This window comes from Chamaea fasciata, unplaced genomic scaffold (assembly GCF_029207755.1).
Source record: "Chamaea fasciata isolate MVZ Bird 193981 ecotype frontalis unplaced genomic scaffold, bChaFas1.0.hap1 SCAF_3, whole genome shotgun sequence".
NCBI classification, from domain to species: Eukaryota; Metazoa; Chordata; class Aves; order Passeriformes; family Sylviidae; genus Chamaea; species Chamaea fasciata.
Window position 1 is genome coordinate 38,144,767 of NW_027094088.1, and position 18,363 is coordinate 38,163,129.

Sequence of the window (18,363 nt, forward strand, 5' to 3'; positions counted from 1 at the left end):
CATTGTTTTGTCATCCATAACCATACTGCGGTGTGCTGTGTGCATGCTATTGATGAACTAAGAATCTATATTTAAAATAATGGTTTGTAGCACTGCTATTCCTGGATAACAAAACCAATATTTTCTTACTGAATATACAATTTTTTAAGGATGGAAGCAGTAAGACTGACTTACCTTACATAAGCCAATAATTTCTACTAATGTAAGCAAAACCCTGAAAGAAATAAAAACTCAAATGTCCAAATAATGAGTTCTATTTACCTTTCTAAAGGGGGAATATGCATTAAACACTGACATAATGCAATAATCCAAGGCATTTTTACTGTTCTGAGAACTACATGTTCTCTACATTTTTGTCAATGCACATCTTTCAGGAAAAGCAGAGTTAATATTGCTTGACAATACCCAGTGACACTGTACACCTGTCAAGATGACGTGGCTCCATCTCTTTTTAGTTTAGGATGCATTGTTCATTGCTATTAACATAACAATGAAAGTTTCTTCAAATACTGTGCAGTATGTACTGAAATGCATTTGAATTTTTTACAGAACTTCAAGCAATAACTAGACTTTATACCTAGTCTTATGAAATATGACCGTTTTCAGCGAGCTACGTAAGAATGCAGCGATTTTTATCCAGCTGTGCAACAAAAGCTCTACCAAGCTACCACAAACTGCTTCAAAGCTTCCTGACAGCCTCTTGAGTGCTGAACACCAAGTAAGAGCACCGAGTAGCTGCTTCGTGGGGAAGGAGGAATACGTACAAGCAACCGCGTCGCGCTGCTTTGCCTCTGCGGCTATAGTGGATGGAGCACGTTAATTTTGGCTCTGGCTGCCGGACACCGCTGCTCCCGTCACGTCTCCCATCCAAACCCGTCAAACGAGCCACGGCTGATGCCAAAACGCGGCGCTGCCCTACAAGCAACAAGGGCGACGCGCAGGCTTGCCGGGGCGGCTCGGGCGGAGAGGAGCACGGCGGGCCGGGATCCGGCCCGGGCTGGTGGCCGGGGCAGGCGCTGCGCAGTCGGGGGAAAGGGCCCCGACCCTCTCCGCGCACCGCGGGGGCCGGCCGCGGCCACCCGACGCTCCTGGGGCCCCGCGGCCGGAGAGGGCGGCTCCCGGCAGCCCTGTTTCTCCCTCCTCGCCCCGCCGCGGAGCCGGTCAGCGGCCGGCCTCCCGCGGTTCCGCACACCCCGCCCGACCCCGGGACCGACCGGGAATCGCTCCTCGCGCCGTCCGCGCCGCCCACCGCCCGCGCGCGCACGCGCGGCCGCAGCCCCCGCGCACACCTGCCCCCTCCCCCCCCGCCGCCACGCGACACCGGGGCCGCGCGGAGCGGCGGGAGCGCGCGCGCCCCGGCGGGGCTCTCCCCGCCCCCGGGAGGAGAGCGCACGTGACGCGTCCCCGCCCCGGAGGTGCCGCGACGCGACTTTGTTTGGGAGAGTTCCGTGCGCGCGCGCGTGTTTCCGCGCGGCGGAGCCGCACGGGAAGCCGGCTATCCCCCCGCCGCCGCTCCGGGCCCCCGGAGCGGAAGGGAGGGAAGGAGGGAGGGACGGACAGCTGTGGCTCCGCCAAGCGGCGCTGCCGCCGCCGCCGGGCAGCGGCCGCCCCGCCCCTGGCCCCGCCCGCGGCGTGTCCCACCCCCGCGGGCCCTGCCCCCTCCCCTCCTGCCGCCGCCGCCGCTGCTGCCAGCGCAGCCTGAACTGAAGCGAACTCCGGAGCGAACTGAGGAGAAGTGAGGAGGCGGCGGCGAGGCTGAGACTCAGCAGCTACAGGCGGCGGCGGCGGCGGCGGCAGCGGCAGCAGCAGCGGCGGCGGGAGGGCGGGCGGGCGGGCGGGCGGGAGGCGGAGAGGAGGAGAGGAGGAGGACACACGCCAGGCGCAGCGCGGCGGCAACAACAGCAGCGGCGGCGGCGGCAACAGCGGGGAGACACCGGCGGCGGCTCCTCGGAAGCGGCAGTCGTGCCAGCAGCGCCCGCCCGCCCCGCGCGTCCCCTCCCTTCCTCCCCCGCCGCGGAGACAGGGGGCAGCGCCGAGAGGAGAACCGGGCTCAGCGTGTGTGTGCGCGGGAGGAGGAGGAGGAGGAGGGGGGACACACCGAGGACTGCGCCGGCCGAGGGCGCACGGAGCAGGGAAGCGGCGGCGGCACCGAGAGGCGGCGGCGGGTCCTTGTGCCCGGAGAGGAGGGCGCAGCCCGCACGGGGGTTTCTACCGAGTTTCCTCTTTTTTTTTTTTTTTTTTCTTTTTTTTTTTTTTTTCGGTCCCTGGGACTCAGCGGCGGGTCTGCGTTTGTCTCCGGATTTGAATCCTCCTCCTTCTCCTCCTTCCTCGGGGAAGCTCCCCTCCCCGCCCCCTCCCCTCCCCCACCGCCTCCCTGCCCGCCCGGATCCAGCCGGGCGCCCCGTGCCGCGGTCGCGTTGCTCGGCAGAGCTGCTGCGGGCGCTCGCCGTCTCTGCGCGGGCTTGGAATATGGTTGGGGAAATGGAAACCAAGGAGAAGCCGAAGCCGAGCCCCGATTACCTGATGCAGCTGATGAACGACAAGAAGCTGATGAGCAGCCTCCCCAACTTCTGCGGGATCTTCAACCACCTCGAGAGGCTGCTGGACGAAGGTAAAAGCGCTCGCCCGGCCGCCCCCTCCCCCGCCCCGCCGCCCTGCCCTGCTTCTCCCGGCCCGGGAATCCCGCTCGGCCCCCCGCCCCGGCCCGGCCGGGCGGCGGGGGCGGCCCGGGGCCTGTTCCGCTCTCCCCGCTGCTCCCCGCACGCTCCCGGCCCCGGCTGGGAGCCGAAAACAAAGGGGAAGTGCGGGCTCTCCCCGCCCTGGCCGCCGTCGCGCTGTGCCGGAGGACTCGGGGAGCGAGTGGGAGGGGAGAGGTAGCCCCGGCCGCGCGGGTTCCCGATCTCCCCCCGGAGGGTTTCCCCCCCCTTGTTTTTTTTGTTTTTTTTTTTTTTCTTCTTCTTTCTTTTTTTCTTTCCTTTTTACCCTTTTCCGCACTATCTGCTTAAACCGGGGGAAGGGTAAGTACAGCACGGAGGGGAGGGAGCGAGGAGAGGAGCTCAGGAATGCGCTCTGGGGGAAGGCAGGGAGGAGGGGAAAGGCTGGCTGGCGGCTGGCGCTCCCCTCCCTCCCTCCATCCCTCCCTCCCGCGGCGGCGGGGGACACAGGGGTCCTGCCGGCGCCCTCGGAGCGCTCCGCCGCCCGGCCCCGGGGCCTCCGCCGGGGGGGCGGGGGGTGTTTGGTTTCGAGATTTGGCTCTTCTGGAAGCTGCTTGGGCTTAAATGACTAAGGCGAAGGGGGGCTGAGCTCTTTCTTCAGCTCCAGATCTACCCCACCCCGAACCGGCCACAAACTAATTGCGATTTTCCTATATCGCAAGGGAAGCGAGCAAATTCTTCTCTCGGCTGTCCTTACCTTTTAAAGAAACTTAACTTGAAGGGCTCCTACGTGTGACTTTAGTGAAGGGGGAGAAACAAAAAGGATTACGAAATTGCCTGGTCTGCTCCTGCCAAGCGTCCATCCCAGCCCCGCACCCGCTCCTGGCACGGCCCTCTCCATACCCCCAATTTTTCCCCTAATAACTTTGTTTAAGGTTGTTTTCACAAATAAATAATCACGCTTTAGAAATCAAAAAGAAAAGTACGACCCGGGAACTTCCTGTGTCCCATACGTTTTCCCACTACAGTTACAGACCCACTGTGTATCAAAAATTAGGTGAAACACTTGTTCTTAGTATTTTAAATTCGCCTTGTACTCGGGTTCATAGGTTTGTTTTTCTCGTCATAGGCATTTCCTTTCATATAACTTTAAACCTAGGCTTTCTGGAGAGTTAGACCTGTTTGTTTAATCGTATTTGGTAGCGTTGTAGAATATGATATGTCCATAAATTATTTATACAGTTTCAACTTGTTGGGATTCTTAGTATGAAGTACTGATTTTTGAGTTAGGGTTCTTGTTTGCGGATGTATTCCTTCTCGCTAAAAGAAGTTTGGGAAGTTGTTGACCTCGGAAGATGAAAGAACTGGTTATATTTGGTAGAACAACTCCCCGCCCTCTGCCAAGACTGTAAAAATGAGATAGCGATGGTAGTACGACACAAAAATAGCGTGTCGAGAAAATGCTACCTTCTGAAATAAATGATAGAGGAGTTAAAAAAGCCCCAAACATACTGAAATATGGATTGTGGGAAGCATTATAATGGGAGAGTCTATTTTTATTTTCAAGACACTTGGAGGAGTTTGAATTTATATTGGAGCAAATGTGGACGTGAAAAGCAAAACTATTTAGAACTTACGTTCTTGGTCACCACAGTGAGCAACCTCTTCAGAATTGTTAAATTTACAGTAAACATCGAGAAGAAACTTGACTGAGAAGACTCCGTTATAGCACAGATGAGCCTTCCAGAAGCTTGGTAATGGATTTTTAAATTCCTGAATCTCTTCAACTTTATGTACTTGGCCAGAGGAGGCCTGAAGCTGTTTTTTTATTTTCAGAGAACAGAAGGAAGAAAAACATTTTCTGATGCGAAAAGGACACTGAAAAAGGAATTGCCGAAATACTTCTATCTTGTCGTATATTTTGAAAGACTGAAAACTCTGGAAGTCTGTTTGCAAAGTATTGGAGTTCCAAAACAAGGGCTCTCGAGGCTCTTGCTAACAAAGTTTAAGGACTGTGTCGGAACTGTTCTCTGCTCTCTTCTTCAAAAGAAAAGCAAATAAAATATAATCTGTGTTCCTAAATGGTCTCTGGAAGAAGCCTGCTATCCCTTTAAGCTTTTCTGCTTTTCCTGTTTACGTTGGCAATTGGGTGGAAGTATTGTGGAGGCAGAAAACTTTTTGGAATGTTGAAAAAAAAGTTTCATGCAAATCTAGTAAATTGCTTCAAGACTTCAGAATTTGAACACTAAGGGGCGCCAGTTATTTTTTTTTCTGAGGCATGAGTCCGCAAGCACCACTATTGACTCGGGCAGTAAATTTATCAAATTTACTGGTAGAAGACGCCAGAGAATGACAAAATACTTGTGGATTTGTGCAGGTATCTGTATTTGCATGGACCTCCACGTATTGTATACTTACAAGGCAGTATTTCATAGGTGGAATAGGCAGTAGCAGTGAACAGTTGAGAAGTTAGAACAACTGTTTGCCTGTAAAACACCTATCCTGGTTACCGTTGGGGGGCTGTGTTAAATATCTTGAACTGTATGCTCCACTGACATCCTCCACCAGAAGGGTTTAGTAACAGTGAACTACAGGTCTGCTGGAGAAGTCTGCAGGATTTAATGTGCTTACTGAAAAGTGTATTGTTTCATGGTTTTGTCAGTTGTTTCCTGGCACCCTTCAGAATACCAAGTATTTGGGGCAAGTGCGTATATATATAGGTATATATAATCTAAGAATAAAGATCCAGGGTTTACATTCCCTCTTTGCCCCCTGTAATTTGATTTTACTTCTAGTTTGTTGTTGTGTGCATTAGGTAGGTGGGATTTTATTTTTGAGTTATAATACAACCATTTCCCTGAAGGTTTTGTTTAGGCTTGAGAAGAATAATATTATGATCAACCATTGTCTTTTATTTTGTGTGCTGATTAAAATGAAAAAATAAAGTCACAACCCTAAGAATTCAAACAAATAAAAGGTGGGATTGCTTTCCCTACTGGAATGCTAGGGTAGGTTTTTTTTATTATTATTTATTGTTACGTGCCAGTATTTAAAGCAGAACTCAAATGGGCTTCTGCTGTGATTACTTCTTGTAATTTTATGCAGCAAGAGATAGAAACAGACCTGTGGGTTTAGGTGAACAGTACATCTACATCTAATCTGGTTAGGTTACAGAATGTTCATCTGCTTTTTGGGGAGCCACTTCTATGCTGTGTGTATTATCCCAGGCATGTTTTTGTTTCTGAACTCAATCCTACTTTTTGATCTTGGAAAATTTTAGTGTTTTACTTAGTAAATAAGTCTCTATCTTGCAGCATTTTATTTTTGAAGATTAGCTTAAATATAAGAAGTGTATTGAGGAAACCTTTTTTTTTTTTCTTTAAGAACTCCTTTCATAAAATGTGAAAGTTAGTTTTGTTTAGGTTACAGTTATTTTTCCATATGTGTTCTTTTAACTTGTGTGTAAATAAGGCTTCTGTGGATTAACAAGGATGTTTAAAGAGCACATCATAATAACTAGGAAGCTGAATTGTTTTTATCAGACTAGTGCAAACCTGTGGGAAGAGAGGGCTTTTCCTGAATGTGGAATAGGCTGTATTTCCTGTAATTGTTTGCACCATCAAATGTGACCTGATTTTTTTTGGTTTTTTTTTTTTTTTTTTTTTTTTTTTTTTTTTTTTTTTCTTAAGCTTTTGAGATACTAACTTTTATGATGTTAAGTGAGGTGTGTTTTTTTTTTTTTTACAACTTGTGTATTTTAATGCTCCCCTTTGTGGGCAGTGAATGGAGTTGTACCTGTTTTCTTGCACTGTTTCTAAAACTCCTCAGTAACATGTTGACAGATTAAAATTAATGAGGTACTTCAGTTGTATTCTTTCAGCAGACTATGAACTGAAGTGCCTGAACTATTTACTGAGATCTGAGTAGTCTCATTTTTAAATTTACATTTTGTTTTCTATCACCTGTAAGTGCTTAAACTCTTGCACCTGATTAGAACGTGCACAGATCAGACTGTGGTCTGAACTGTTTTACTAGAGAGATTGAAGTGGACTTTTTCAAGAATTCATTTTTCCTCGGTAACCAGTACCTCAAAAACTTCCGTCTCCCCTTCAAAACTGTGCTGAAGGTGACTTAAAAGCATGTCTAACTTTAAATGTAAAGTAAACCTTTCATCTAACTATTGGAAATAAATCTAATTTTATGTCAAATAGGTTGCCTCTTTCTGCCTACCAGGTATAACAAAGCTGTTGTAAAAACATCCAAGTAGGCAGTATGAAGATAAATTTTTCGTGAATGTTTCTCTCTCTGTTTAGTTTTCTCACTGAGGAAAGTGCATGTGAACTTGGAGAGCTTAGTGCCCAAGAGTGCAGTGTTTTTTGTCAGTCTGGTTGTATTAACCAAAATGTCTGCGTGAAGCAGGGCTGAAGAACTGCGTTCTGGTGTTGTAAATGAGTTCTCCCTGGGAAGTTATCTAGTTACTTTTGTACATGACCTTATTGTTTGTGATTATGTAAATGTAGCCTGTGCTTAGCTAGGCTTTTGCTGACTTGTCAGATTTGATGGAGGGGCACTGGCCGCATTAGCATGTCAGTTTTTTCAGTTGTATCAGATCTTGCAACAGACCCCCATTAATTCATTAAAAAATGTGCTTCTTAATGCAGTATCCAGGGATGAATATTCTTTGGGATAAAGGCCTTATGAAAGGTGTTTGCCCATAGAGTCTCAGACTAATTTTTCAACTTGGTGTGTTAATGTTAAAATTGTCAAAGCAGCATGCCACAAGAGCATTGAGTATTGTTTGTGTGCTGTTTATTATTCGTACTCTTTTGAATTTGGTTCTTTAATTATCTCTTAAAACTTAATGGTCTGAGGTGTTTTTCTGATTTATGAATGTGTTGTAATAGCAAGGTTGCAATGCTTCTAGAACTTGGATTCAGAAACCTTGTAAGAGCTATTTTGAGGTGTGGGTGTTTGGTTATTTTTTGGCGGGAGGGAGGGAGCGGCTTTAATGCCTTGGCACAGCCTCTTATAGTGCCAAACCAAAAGCTCAAATGCACTTAAGAAACAGTGTGGCCTTTTTTTTTTTTTTTTTGGGTTGTGGAAAAATATTTGAACGGCAACAGTTCAGTTCTTTTTAAAATATGTTATTTTTGGAGCCGTATCTGCAGCATTTATAGGATTGCAGTCACCTGGCATGTAACTAAAAAAAGGGTAGGTTTTAACTGATATGAGTTTTAAGTTAGTAAAGCAGTTATTTTAAGCTCATGCTTTGAAAGTGGTTTGTTCGCTGTTGGTTACCAATAATTGATTGTTAAAATATCTGTCTTTGGATTGTTTAATTTTTTTTTTTTTTTTTAATAAGAGTAACCACAGTAGACTTAGTTGTGTACGGGAGCAGCTGACTTGTTAAACTGGGAGAGGCCTGTTAGAATTTGTCGTTTTTGTTTAGTGCAACTCGTTCATGAAGGATGGAATTGAGTTGCATTTTCCTCCCCAGAAACTGAACGCAGTCATTTCTAAAATAACTGGTGTCGTATAAAAATCCCTTGCTATGGTTAGAAACAACTGACCGAGTGCAGATTAGATTGGGGAGTGGCGAGCAGCTCTTTGTGACGCATAAGGGGAAGAACTGGAGGTGTGTTGGTTAATGTTACAGTAAAGTGGGGAAAAAAAACCCTAAACCAATCACCACCAACTGAGAAAAACACTGTAGATTTTAAGAGAACACTTAGAATGTCCTGATCATGAAAATGAAGTTTACATGCATCAACAGATAGAAGGAAGTTGCTGATGTTGGATTAGTGCTGTGGGTGTGAAGAGCAGGCTAGACTTGATGGTCACTTTTGTGGGTTAGTAATGTTTTTGACCAGTTTCAGTCATGCTTCGATTAAAACTTTCTTTCCTCTTAGTATACTATACAGTGCCAGGTCAGGAATGGGATCCTTACAATGATTTGAATTGTGTAGACTTTGTTAGAAGAGTAAAAGTATGTTTGAATTGTCTTTAATTAATTACTGTCTGTAACCATAAAGTGTTCTCCATTTTTGGGAATGCATACTGGTGCAGGTATCCTATTAATTAGATGTATTATTAGATGCTGATATGGTGTATTTCTGTGGCTGACAGGATAGACCTGTGTTAACATTAATTACCAGACCGTCCTGACAGCTCAGGCTGATTGAAGTGCAGCAGGAGTCTGCCATGGAAACTGATGGTTTATATTTGACTACTTATATGGAATGTTGGGGGGGGGGAGAGGGGGAGATGGGGGAAATGCCTTGCCAGGAAAGCCGTGAACTAATGAAATGCCCGCCATTCACTGACCCCTTGTCTTCATTGAAACATAACTCACAACTTCTCATTCCTGCCGTGTGATTTTTTTTTCTGTATTTACTTTAATCAGAATGCAGACTATGAAAATCTTCCATTGATTTTGACATTTCACTGAAATTTAATAACCCAGTGCTAAGAAAACTAGTAGGAGCAGTAAAACTGGTAGTGTTTTTAATCTCACTATGCAGTTGGTTGCATAGGTCAGTAGAAGTACCACACAAGCTACGTCTGTGTCTTGCTAGTGAGAGGGTCTGTGTGGGACGTTGAAATTACTGTTTGAATCCTGAAACAGATAATAGGTGTAATGTTTATACTCTGAATTATATACGTTTGCTTTGCTTAGACAAGGAGTGGGGTTGCTGAAAGTTCGGCAACATTACGTTTTTACTTTTAACTTCAGACAATATCCTGTATAATCCTGTACAATGCAGTTAAAGTAATGTCCAGGTTTGTGTTTCTTTTGGTTGTTTTTCTTGGAAACATTTAATAGAAGTGGAGTTGGCTTTTTAATAGCAGAGCTTATATTTTTTTAGACAATTTATGCATGAATGAACAAAACAGCTGTGACAGCATTAAAGAGAAATAATATCTGGCTTCATTAGCAGAACTGTTCTCCACTGTGTTATTCTTGCTTGCATTTGAAAGTGTCTTTTGCAGACTAGCTGCGTGTCTGTGAACAACAAGACAGTGCAAATTGGAGTTGTGTTACTGAAACCCCTGTTGTCTGAGTTCGGCACTAGAAGTTGCAGCCTTTTTGATCTCTACAGTTATTTTAGCAATGTTAGTGGTTGGAAGGAGTGTGGTAATGCTAGCAGGGTTTTTAATTTATTTTATTCTTGTGGTTAGAAATAATGAGTAGAAATTGAAAATACATTTTCGGTTACTTTTCATTTGAGAATTGATTTTTTTAATATATACTTGGTGTTAAATAGTGAATTTTGTTTTTCAGTTCAATGCAAAAAACGTTCTCTTGAGGAGAAATGGCAGTCGGTAGCTATTGATGTTTTAATGTTTTTGGTGGGGCATAGTTGAGTAGCACCCTGGAAGTCAATTTTTTAAATTGCTTTTAAAAATATTTTTGTCTGTTTTGCGGCTGCACTTGAATACTTTCACTTTACTCCATTCTGTAAGTTGGAGGGATTTTCTGTTTCCAGCGCAAGGGGTACCAGAACAAGGTTTCGATACTTTGTACTTTAATATGGTGCTCGTAGAAGTGCCCGTGCGGGGAGATCCTCAGGATCCCCTTGGTTAGAAGGGATAAACCATAAAGCAATTTGTGTGATAACTCACTGAAATCTGAGGGTATGAATGGTTGGGACAATTAACACTTTAGTGGTGTATAGCCTTACAGATGTTGAGGTTTCTTTAAGACTTGATGTCAAAAGTGGAATCATCACATGACAAACCATTAAAATCTTGTTACTTTGCTGGGAAGTTACTTTTAGGTAATCTAGGGAGTAATGCATCAGAGTGGCTGCTGATGTCAGAGCAGAGGCAGGGAAAGATAATACAGTATTTTATACTCTTATCTGGTGGATCAGTTTCTGGCTTAAAAGGTCAGCTGATATTCTGTACCAGTCAGGGGTTTTTTGAGTTTGTTTTTGTGTGGTGCTGGCTTTCTTTTCAGATGGAGCAGAGCTGTGATCTCACTCCCCATGTGTGATCTCAGAGCAGCTGTGTTGGCACGGTGGCTGAGGTGGCTCGATACTAAAGATGTAGAGCAGTGCCTTGGGGAGGGAAATGCGTTTGCTTAAACATTTACTTAAAAGTCTGAAGCTCCTAATTGATGTCAACTGATTGTGCATCTGGTCCATTCAGAATTTTAAGGATGTGCTTATTTGCAGACTAGCTGACACTAGATGGAAGTCAGACTTTGCTGAATTCTTTAAACCTTTTGGTTGTTGAAACAATGAACCTACGTGGGGTGTTTTCAAATTGTGATTAAAGAACTGATTTAGAAATCTCTGTAGCCATGAGTTGGTCAAAATGTCCTTTCCTCGCTACGGTATTTTTTTTTCATTAATGTGTAGGTGCCTGAAATTTTAAAAAATAAGCAACAGATTTGCTAGCACAAGTATTAATACAACCCTAATGTTGTGCTTCATAAGTTTAAATGGCACCTGAACTAAAATATTCAGCTCATGTTGCATATTACTTCCATTTATTTATCAGACTTGGAAGCAGTAGCAAATCAGTTAATATTCTTCTCAATGCAGCTTAATCTAATAACATGCGAATAATTATATTAAAAGCTGATGCGCAATTTTCAACTTTTAGATGCAGAGCAGGCCAAATCCACTTCTCTTTGCTGTGAATATCTTAGGTTTCTTTGCAGGAACAGGGAGGAGGAGGAGAACAGAGGAAAAACATTCTCTGACCCGATGTTGTTTGCTTTTGAACAGTGTTGCTGATCATACTGCTTTTAGTTAGTTTCAATTTGTCTCAGTTTGAAGGAGCATGAGCTGCACCCCTCCGGCATAAAACAACATGGACAATTTCTCAGAAAGTTGTCGCAGTCGTCAGCCCCCGCCCAAACTTACAAAATAACTTTGCCTAAATACTACATGTACAATCTGTTGTCAGGCGTGTTCCCGTAACACTTGGTTTGTGTGTTAAAGTTGAAGGTTAAAATGCTGTAATAGGCCCAGCTGTCTTGTTTAAAGTGTGATGTTTTCGCTGGGAAGATTGGCTGTGCAGTGAGAACGTGGTGTGTGTCAGACATTGGTAGAGACAAGTTGTTGATAGTTCTTTAATTGCTTAAGTATCTTATCATCTATAAAGATAAGTATAGTCAGAGAGGCTCATATACAGTCAGTTTACGAGGGAATTACTGCTGCCTTAAATCACTTGAGGCTTTTATGGAAATCTGATACTGCCTCTGAATCAACCTGAAGCAAGACCTGTTATGCACGTTCTTTTGTTCCCACTTTTCATGTAGTTATGTCAACTTTGTGCTCAAATAGAGTTGAACAAAATCTGTGCACAGATGATGTGGTAGGGATCAGAAATGAATTCTAACGAAGATTCTGTCTGGAAGATGGGTTATATATGTATTAAAACATCTTCAGAGAAAGAATGATTCTTTAGTGTCTCAGGTATAAAAATCAGTGACTGTAATTGTGTTTAGAAGGGAATTAGATTTGGCTGTTCTAATAGCATGTTTTCAGAGATTTGAGTCGTATTTTGAAGTTTCTTGCCGTGGTTTTGTGTTCATTCTCTGGATAAATTTGGTTTTTTTGGACCACACTAGCATAATCCTTTATGGAAAAAAATGCAGAAAAACCACCAGAAAAAACATTACCTGAAGATCAAATCCATCTTAGAATGGAAAAAAAGTATAATGTGCTTTCTTGAGAAAAGCTTATTAAAGGTATGAACTTCAAAAAAATTTTTAGAGACCTGTGGCATTTAAGATATATACTGACATTTTGAGGGGGAGGAGGGGGAAAACTTCTCTATATCATCTTAATTATAGCGTTAATTGAGGTTAAACTGTATACAGATCAAAGTATTTCCAACTTCTGATAATTCAGGTGTAGCTTCCAGGGAAACAAGGGGCCTTGTGGAAGCTCTGTCTACAGGTGATGGGGTACACAGATGTAGTGCCTGTTGATTTAGTAACTGTATGTTATTCATAACTATTCATGAGGAATCACGTTGGTTCCAAATGGGAGGTTTAATGCACACTGGGGGCACTTGGTAGTGCTGAGTTTTAATACTGTTAAGTGTCTTCAGCAAGGTATTCTTGCGTCAGCCTCGGATTAACATAGGGTGAATAACAGAGCAATTCATCAGCTAGGCAGCTCTGAAGAGTGTCAGCAGGAAAGCTGACGATGATGGATTGGAGAGAGATGGATGCTGCAGTGGATGGCTGCCCCAGCCGGCGCTGGGCTGTTGAGGGATGGCACTTGGTGTTTAGGTGTTCGCGCAGTAATTAAGTGAGGAGGGACCGCACGCTTGTGCTTGCCTGAATAGAAAGGAAATGCGTCCCTTCTACAATTCAGAAAGGTTACTAAATTCAACAGCTTAAAATGACAGATGGACAACTGGTTTTTCATTCATTGAATAAGATTTGCGTCAGTCTTTAGGATTGATAAATGTGAGTTGCATTTTGAAGACAGACTTGTCGACTTCTCTTGATCTTTGCAGTCTCAGCAACCTTGTTTGGCTTCAGAAAATTGAAGAAATTAACTTTGAGGCAGATGTAGTTTATTCTGAACTTAATTTTCCTTTAGGTTCTGTGTTAGCCTTTCTTAGATCTCACAGCTTCCAGTTACTTTGTTCCTTCAATTACTGAGTACTTTCAGTTTTAATTTTTTCCCCTCCAGGATAAAGAAAATAGTTGGGAATTTGAGGGGGGATTTTCTTCTGTCAGCCTAATAGCATAACTAAGTGGTTTTTGTCATGTGCACAGGTCTTTCTAATCCCATTTAGCATGGTTTGTACTAGAATTGTTTTTGACTGCTTTTTGTTATGTGAAATTGTTGAACACTTGATACATGGAGAACAGTTTAAAATAATAATACTCAATTTTTTTACTTTATTTGGGCACATCATATGGATTTTTTTTGCCTGCTGACTGACTTTAGGTTACTAATTCTGTACGTACAGGTTTCTGAGCCCTGAGCGCAATTCACTACTGAAATCTGTATCAAACATTTCAGTGTGTTGTGTAGCAGTCATAACTATTATAGTGTATTAGTATGTTATAGTGTAAATTGCTGCACAGATTAAGCTATGTTTCTAGTACGTTTTTCTGGATTGAGCATCTGGGCTGCTGAAAGTTTTCAGCAGTCGTTAATAACTTAAATCTGTTAGTAAATAATTGGAAGTATATTGCAATGTCTCCTTCAAACTTTTATTGTATGCTCTTAGTTTTAAATTTCAGATAAAAGACAGGATACAAATAAAGCACTAACATCTAAGGAGCTTCTTTCTTACTCTAGTTATGGGTGAGTAGTTTTTCATAGGTCGTAATATAGTTGAAAAAAACTTGGGCTGCCATAAACTTTTATCTTTTCCCACACCCTCCCCCCATGGAAAGTTGGGGCTTTTTTTTCTCTCCATGGAAAGTGAAGGAATAAATATTGCTAGGAATGAAATCGGGATTATTTCCAGGCTGTTGAGCTTATTAATGAAACTTAATGCCACAAATATGGGTGCAATAGTATGCACCTATCAATGTTGGTATAATGAAAAAAATCAATAGAAAGGACACAGTAGATTTTAAAAACACATTACTGTATAAGTAACTGCAAACATTTTATTATATGTTGGTTTTGAAACTGCTAAATTAGTTGATTATATGAAAGGAACAGAAAAATCATAATATATTCTCTTGAGCTCTCAGGTGTCTTTTTGCTCAGAAACTGTTACTAATTTAAAAAATAATACAACAATTTACTTAGCCTTTAAATGTTATAAGATTGCACATTACACCTAAGAGAGATGGAGATATTTATATTGAAGTTAGTCTTTGTACAATCTAATCAAGATTTCTTCTGCATGTAGTGTCCTTTTCCTTTTCAGTCAATGCTATTTTTTCTCGTGCTTGTCAGACTGAGCCACTCTAGGCATTCCTTGCCCATACCTTTTCTGACATAGCAAAGAGTTACAAAGCAGACGTATTTCATTTTGCAGCACCGTCAGCGAGATGTGCAGGCACTGGCACAAAAAGTAATATCAAAGAGATTTTTTTCCTAAACTGAAGAGGATGTATTTGGAAATTGCATGAAAACATGCAATAGTCTTTGACATGAGACCATTGAGACCGCTTTCTCTCTGAAGTAGACAGCATCTTTTTTGTTAGCAAAGTTAATGGAGCTAAATAAAAAGCAATATGAGTTACCGGAATGGTGTTCTTCAGTCTACTGTTTGCAGGCTCGCTGCATATGAAGAGTTGCTGCAGATAACAAAGGAAAAGGAAATCTGTTATTGGGAGATTTAAATAGGCTACACTGAGCCTTCACTTTTTTTGGTGAACCTCTTGTTGTTGTGTAAGTGAGAAAGGTTGAAGACCACTGATTTTGCACTGTAGTAATTGTCTTGGCCGTGGGCTGAAGTAAAAATTTGAAACAAGAAACTTCAGTGAGGTCAAAAAATAAAATTGTATTCACCATTATGTGAACTGAAACTTTGACCTATCTGCATTTATTCTTTTTTTAGGACTTCCTGGTGTTATGTATTTACTGAGCTAGTGAGTATGATGATGTTTTCCCAAGCTGAGATACAGAGAATCTATTTTTATTAATCTTTAGAGTCCAATTTGCAGCACTGGCGCTCCAAAATGTTAATATATTAATTACGAAAAGTACATAGAAGAGATGTAACCTACTAAACTCAAATTAGTTTGCTATTATTATAGAATAATCTCAGTAGTAAACTGTCTTTAAGGCATCTGAACCTTTCAGTTTAAATTCCATTAAAATAGCCACACTGTTTTCACTTGTGAGCAAGGGTATTAAAGCCAGTTCGAGATGCTCAAGTACTTTTAGCTGTAAATATTTCAAGAATGTTTCAGGTTGTTTCCTGCCCCCTTCCCTGCCCCCCCCAATAGAACCTGTTGTTCAGCATTAGTGATAAATGAGCTTGGGAAAAAAAGAACTTAGAAAAGAACGTGTATCATGTTTGAACATGTTATAGTATGACACTAGTAGTCAAGGTACAGACCCTGCTAATGTAGTAAGTCTGTTCTTTAAATCAATCCTGAATATAAACTCTTAATTTCTAAGATCGTTTCTGTTGGATTTAAGAGATTGATGGAACCTAGTGTAAAGGAAATCTATGCTGTGTTAGAAGCCTGTAAAATTCTGCTCAAAAATTACTTGAATTGAACTTAGTGTTCAGTTCAAATATTGGATGTTTAGTTTCTATGGTGGATTGCACTTTTTTTGAACTTTTTTTAGGCTTTGTTCCTAAAAGAGACTTTTCTTCAGTGAGATTGTTTGTCAGCTGAAGAGAAAGGTGATGATTCTGTAGCTATTCCATGAAAACTTACATTATCTTCAACATTCTAATTATGCAAGTAGCAAAGGTCTTGGCTACCAGACTGTTAAAATAAATATTAGTTTTGTTTTAATATTCTCTGTCTGTTTCTACCATGTGTGTATATAGGCATGAGAACACTCTATCTCCTGTGCTCTCTCCCTTCCCCCGTCCCTTCCGTGCTAGTGGCACTTGTCAATAGCTGTCCCTTATTGTTGTAGGAAGCACTTACTGAGTTAGAAATGTTGTCTCTATGGGCAAGATTTAATATGATTACAATTACTTATTTTTTTCTAATGGAATTAAAAGTTATACACCCATTTGCTGAAGTGTAAAGCCAGAGGGATGGAGGGGGGGAAAACTACTGTACTTCACAATGAACTAAAATGTTCTCTTTGTGGATGAAGACCATGCACATTAGAAACTCCAGCATTATAAATCTTCTAAGTGTTTTGTTTTTATTTTTTTTAATGAAACTATCTGGTTTTAATAAGTAATGTAAGCAGCTTTTTTTTTTTAACAGGAAGCAGAATTCCTGTTTGCATTTCTTAAAATGCAACATTGAAATTTACGTAGGGAACGTGGTGTGTGTGTAATAATGCATTCTTGCACGTGGATTTTTTTTATTTGTTCTGGTTGTTGCCTATCATCTGATATCTATTGGTGTCTTGCAGAGGCACCTTCCTTTATAATAAAATATTTTTTAGTTAATTCTACAGATTATAACAAAACAGTAATCCTTCTTTCATCGTAGTTTCAGTTAGAAAAGCTCCATTCTCAGTTTTTGCTGTAATGGCAGGAGGTAAACACTGATGCTGCACTATCTTATCTAGTTGGTAATTTCATCTAATAGTCCCGGAACTTGTTGTGCCAACTGTTGAATGCACTGGGCTGTGAAATAATCGGAACTTCAGCTTGCAAATACCAAGCTATTGTTTTCAGTAAAGTTGAGTTGAAATCTGCTTTCTATGCTGCATTGCAGTGGAAACCAATTAGTTACAGTGTGACAAGATACCATTTTTTATTGCCAGAAGGGAGTTCTTGGTATTATTCTGAAACGTTAACAAATGTTTGCCAGTTTTTGCTGCAATTTAAGTTAATTTTGTAGGCAAATAGGACTAAAGAGCCTTTGGTTGTTTAATTTTGAATTTTAGAGTTAGTGTTCACCAACTGGGTTCTCAGGTGATTTCTCTAATGTACAGTGATGTTAATGCCATGCAGTGTGTAATTTTTATTAGTCCCTGAAGTCTAGGTGGCACTTTAATTTCATTTCATGGGACCCATCTGGTACAGTGCAAAACATCTCAGTTGTGCCAGGTTTAGTAATTTTTTGTATGTGCCCATAATTTACTTAAGTTTTAAACTTGTGACAGCTCAGTATCAGTGATTTAGGGTTTGGCACGTTTTTCTTGCATTTTCCAAAGGCATCTAAGAGTTGACTAGAAAAACACTCTTTGGAATGTTATCTTCACTTAACATGGCCACATAAATTGAAATGACTTACGAAGATGGATTGACTGTTGAGATACATCAGCTTTGTATGAGATGCTGTTTACTTATCTGATTACAAAATATTTTTGAAAACTGGTGCACATGGTAAAAATGCACCTTTTGAAGTACACCATTAGTTAAGATAACAAAGTAAAACTTAAATAAGCTAACGTGTGAAATTGTCATGCTGTGCATATAGATTGGTTACCTCTAATACAATTTGATTACCTTTCAGTGTGACCAATACAGCTGTTTCACATGCTGGAATGCTATTTTTGTGCTTCTTTTTTTTGGTGAATGCTAAAGGTAATATTTTTAATTGCTTATTATGTATTATCTTTTATTCTTTTACTGCAATTTAAAGTCTTTTATTCAATGAAGTTCAAACCAATATGGATTTAACTCCCGTGCTTTGTAGAGATTTGGCATGTGGCTTTTACTTAGCTCTTATTCCTGTTGGTAGCTTTCACTTTCTTGCTCTGTCCTTCCAAGTAGTGTAATTTTTTTTTTTTTCCTGAGGTACAAATTTTGTATTACATCCTGCTGAGCTCAGGTAGCATTTATAAAAAGCAAACAAAGTGAAGGTTGAGCTTTTCCTTTTTGTTATCACAGGAGGACCTTAAAACATGTGGCATAGCAAATATTAAGGATTGTTTTTTCTGAGTATTTTTCAGGCTTGTCCAAAAACTTTTAAGAGGAAATACATCATATGGAGGTGGGAAAAAGCAGTGGAAATTTCTGAAAAAAGTTTGCAGGAAAGAAAGGGATACTTGCTATGAGAAGAAAATGTATGTAACAAAAATTCATATAGAGTGCTTGCTCAAAAATGTATTTTAGTAAGGAGTGCAAGGTGTATGTGAAGGTGCAGTCAGTATGAGGACAGATTTTATTCTTAGAAATG

The 18,363-nt window shown here is 41.6% G+C and overlaps 1 protein-coding gene across 7 annotated transcripts in view; it reads left to right on the plus strand.

Moving 5' to 3' along the window:
* The first annotated feature begins 1,710 nt into the window (after window positions 1–1,710).
* QKI (QKI, KH domain containing RNA binding) overlaps window positions 1,711–18,363 on the plus strand; it is a 152,762-nt gene continuing 136,109 nt past the window's right edge. For 5 of the 7 annotated variants that reach the window (XM_066178658.1, XM_066178659.1, XM_066178660.1 and 2 more), the window contains exon 1: window positions 1,712–2,611. In XM_066178658.1, coding sequence (XP_066034755.1) covers window positions 2,470–2,611 — 142 coding nt within the window. In that variant the 5' untranslated portion in view covers window positions 1,712–2,469. Of the gene's footprint in view, window positions 2,612–4,341; window positions 4,409–4,490; window positions 5,032–18,363 lie in introns of all 7 variants that reach the window. The other 2 variants (XM_066178664.1, XM_066178665.1) reach the window with 2 other exon arrangements.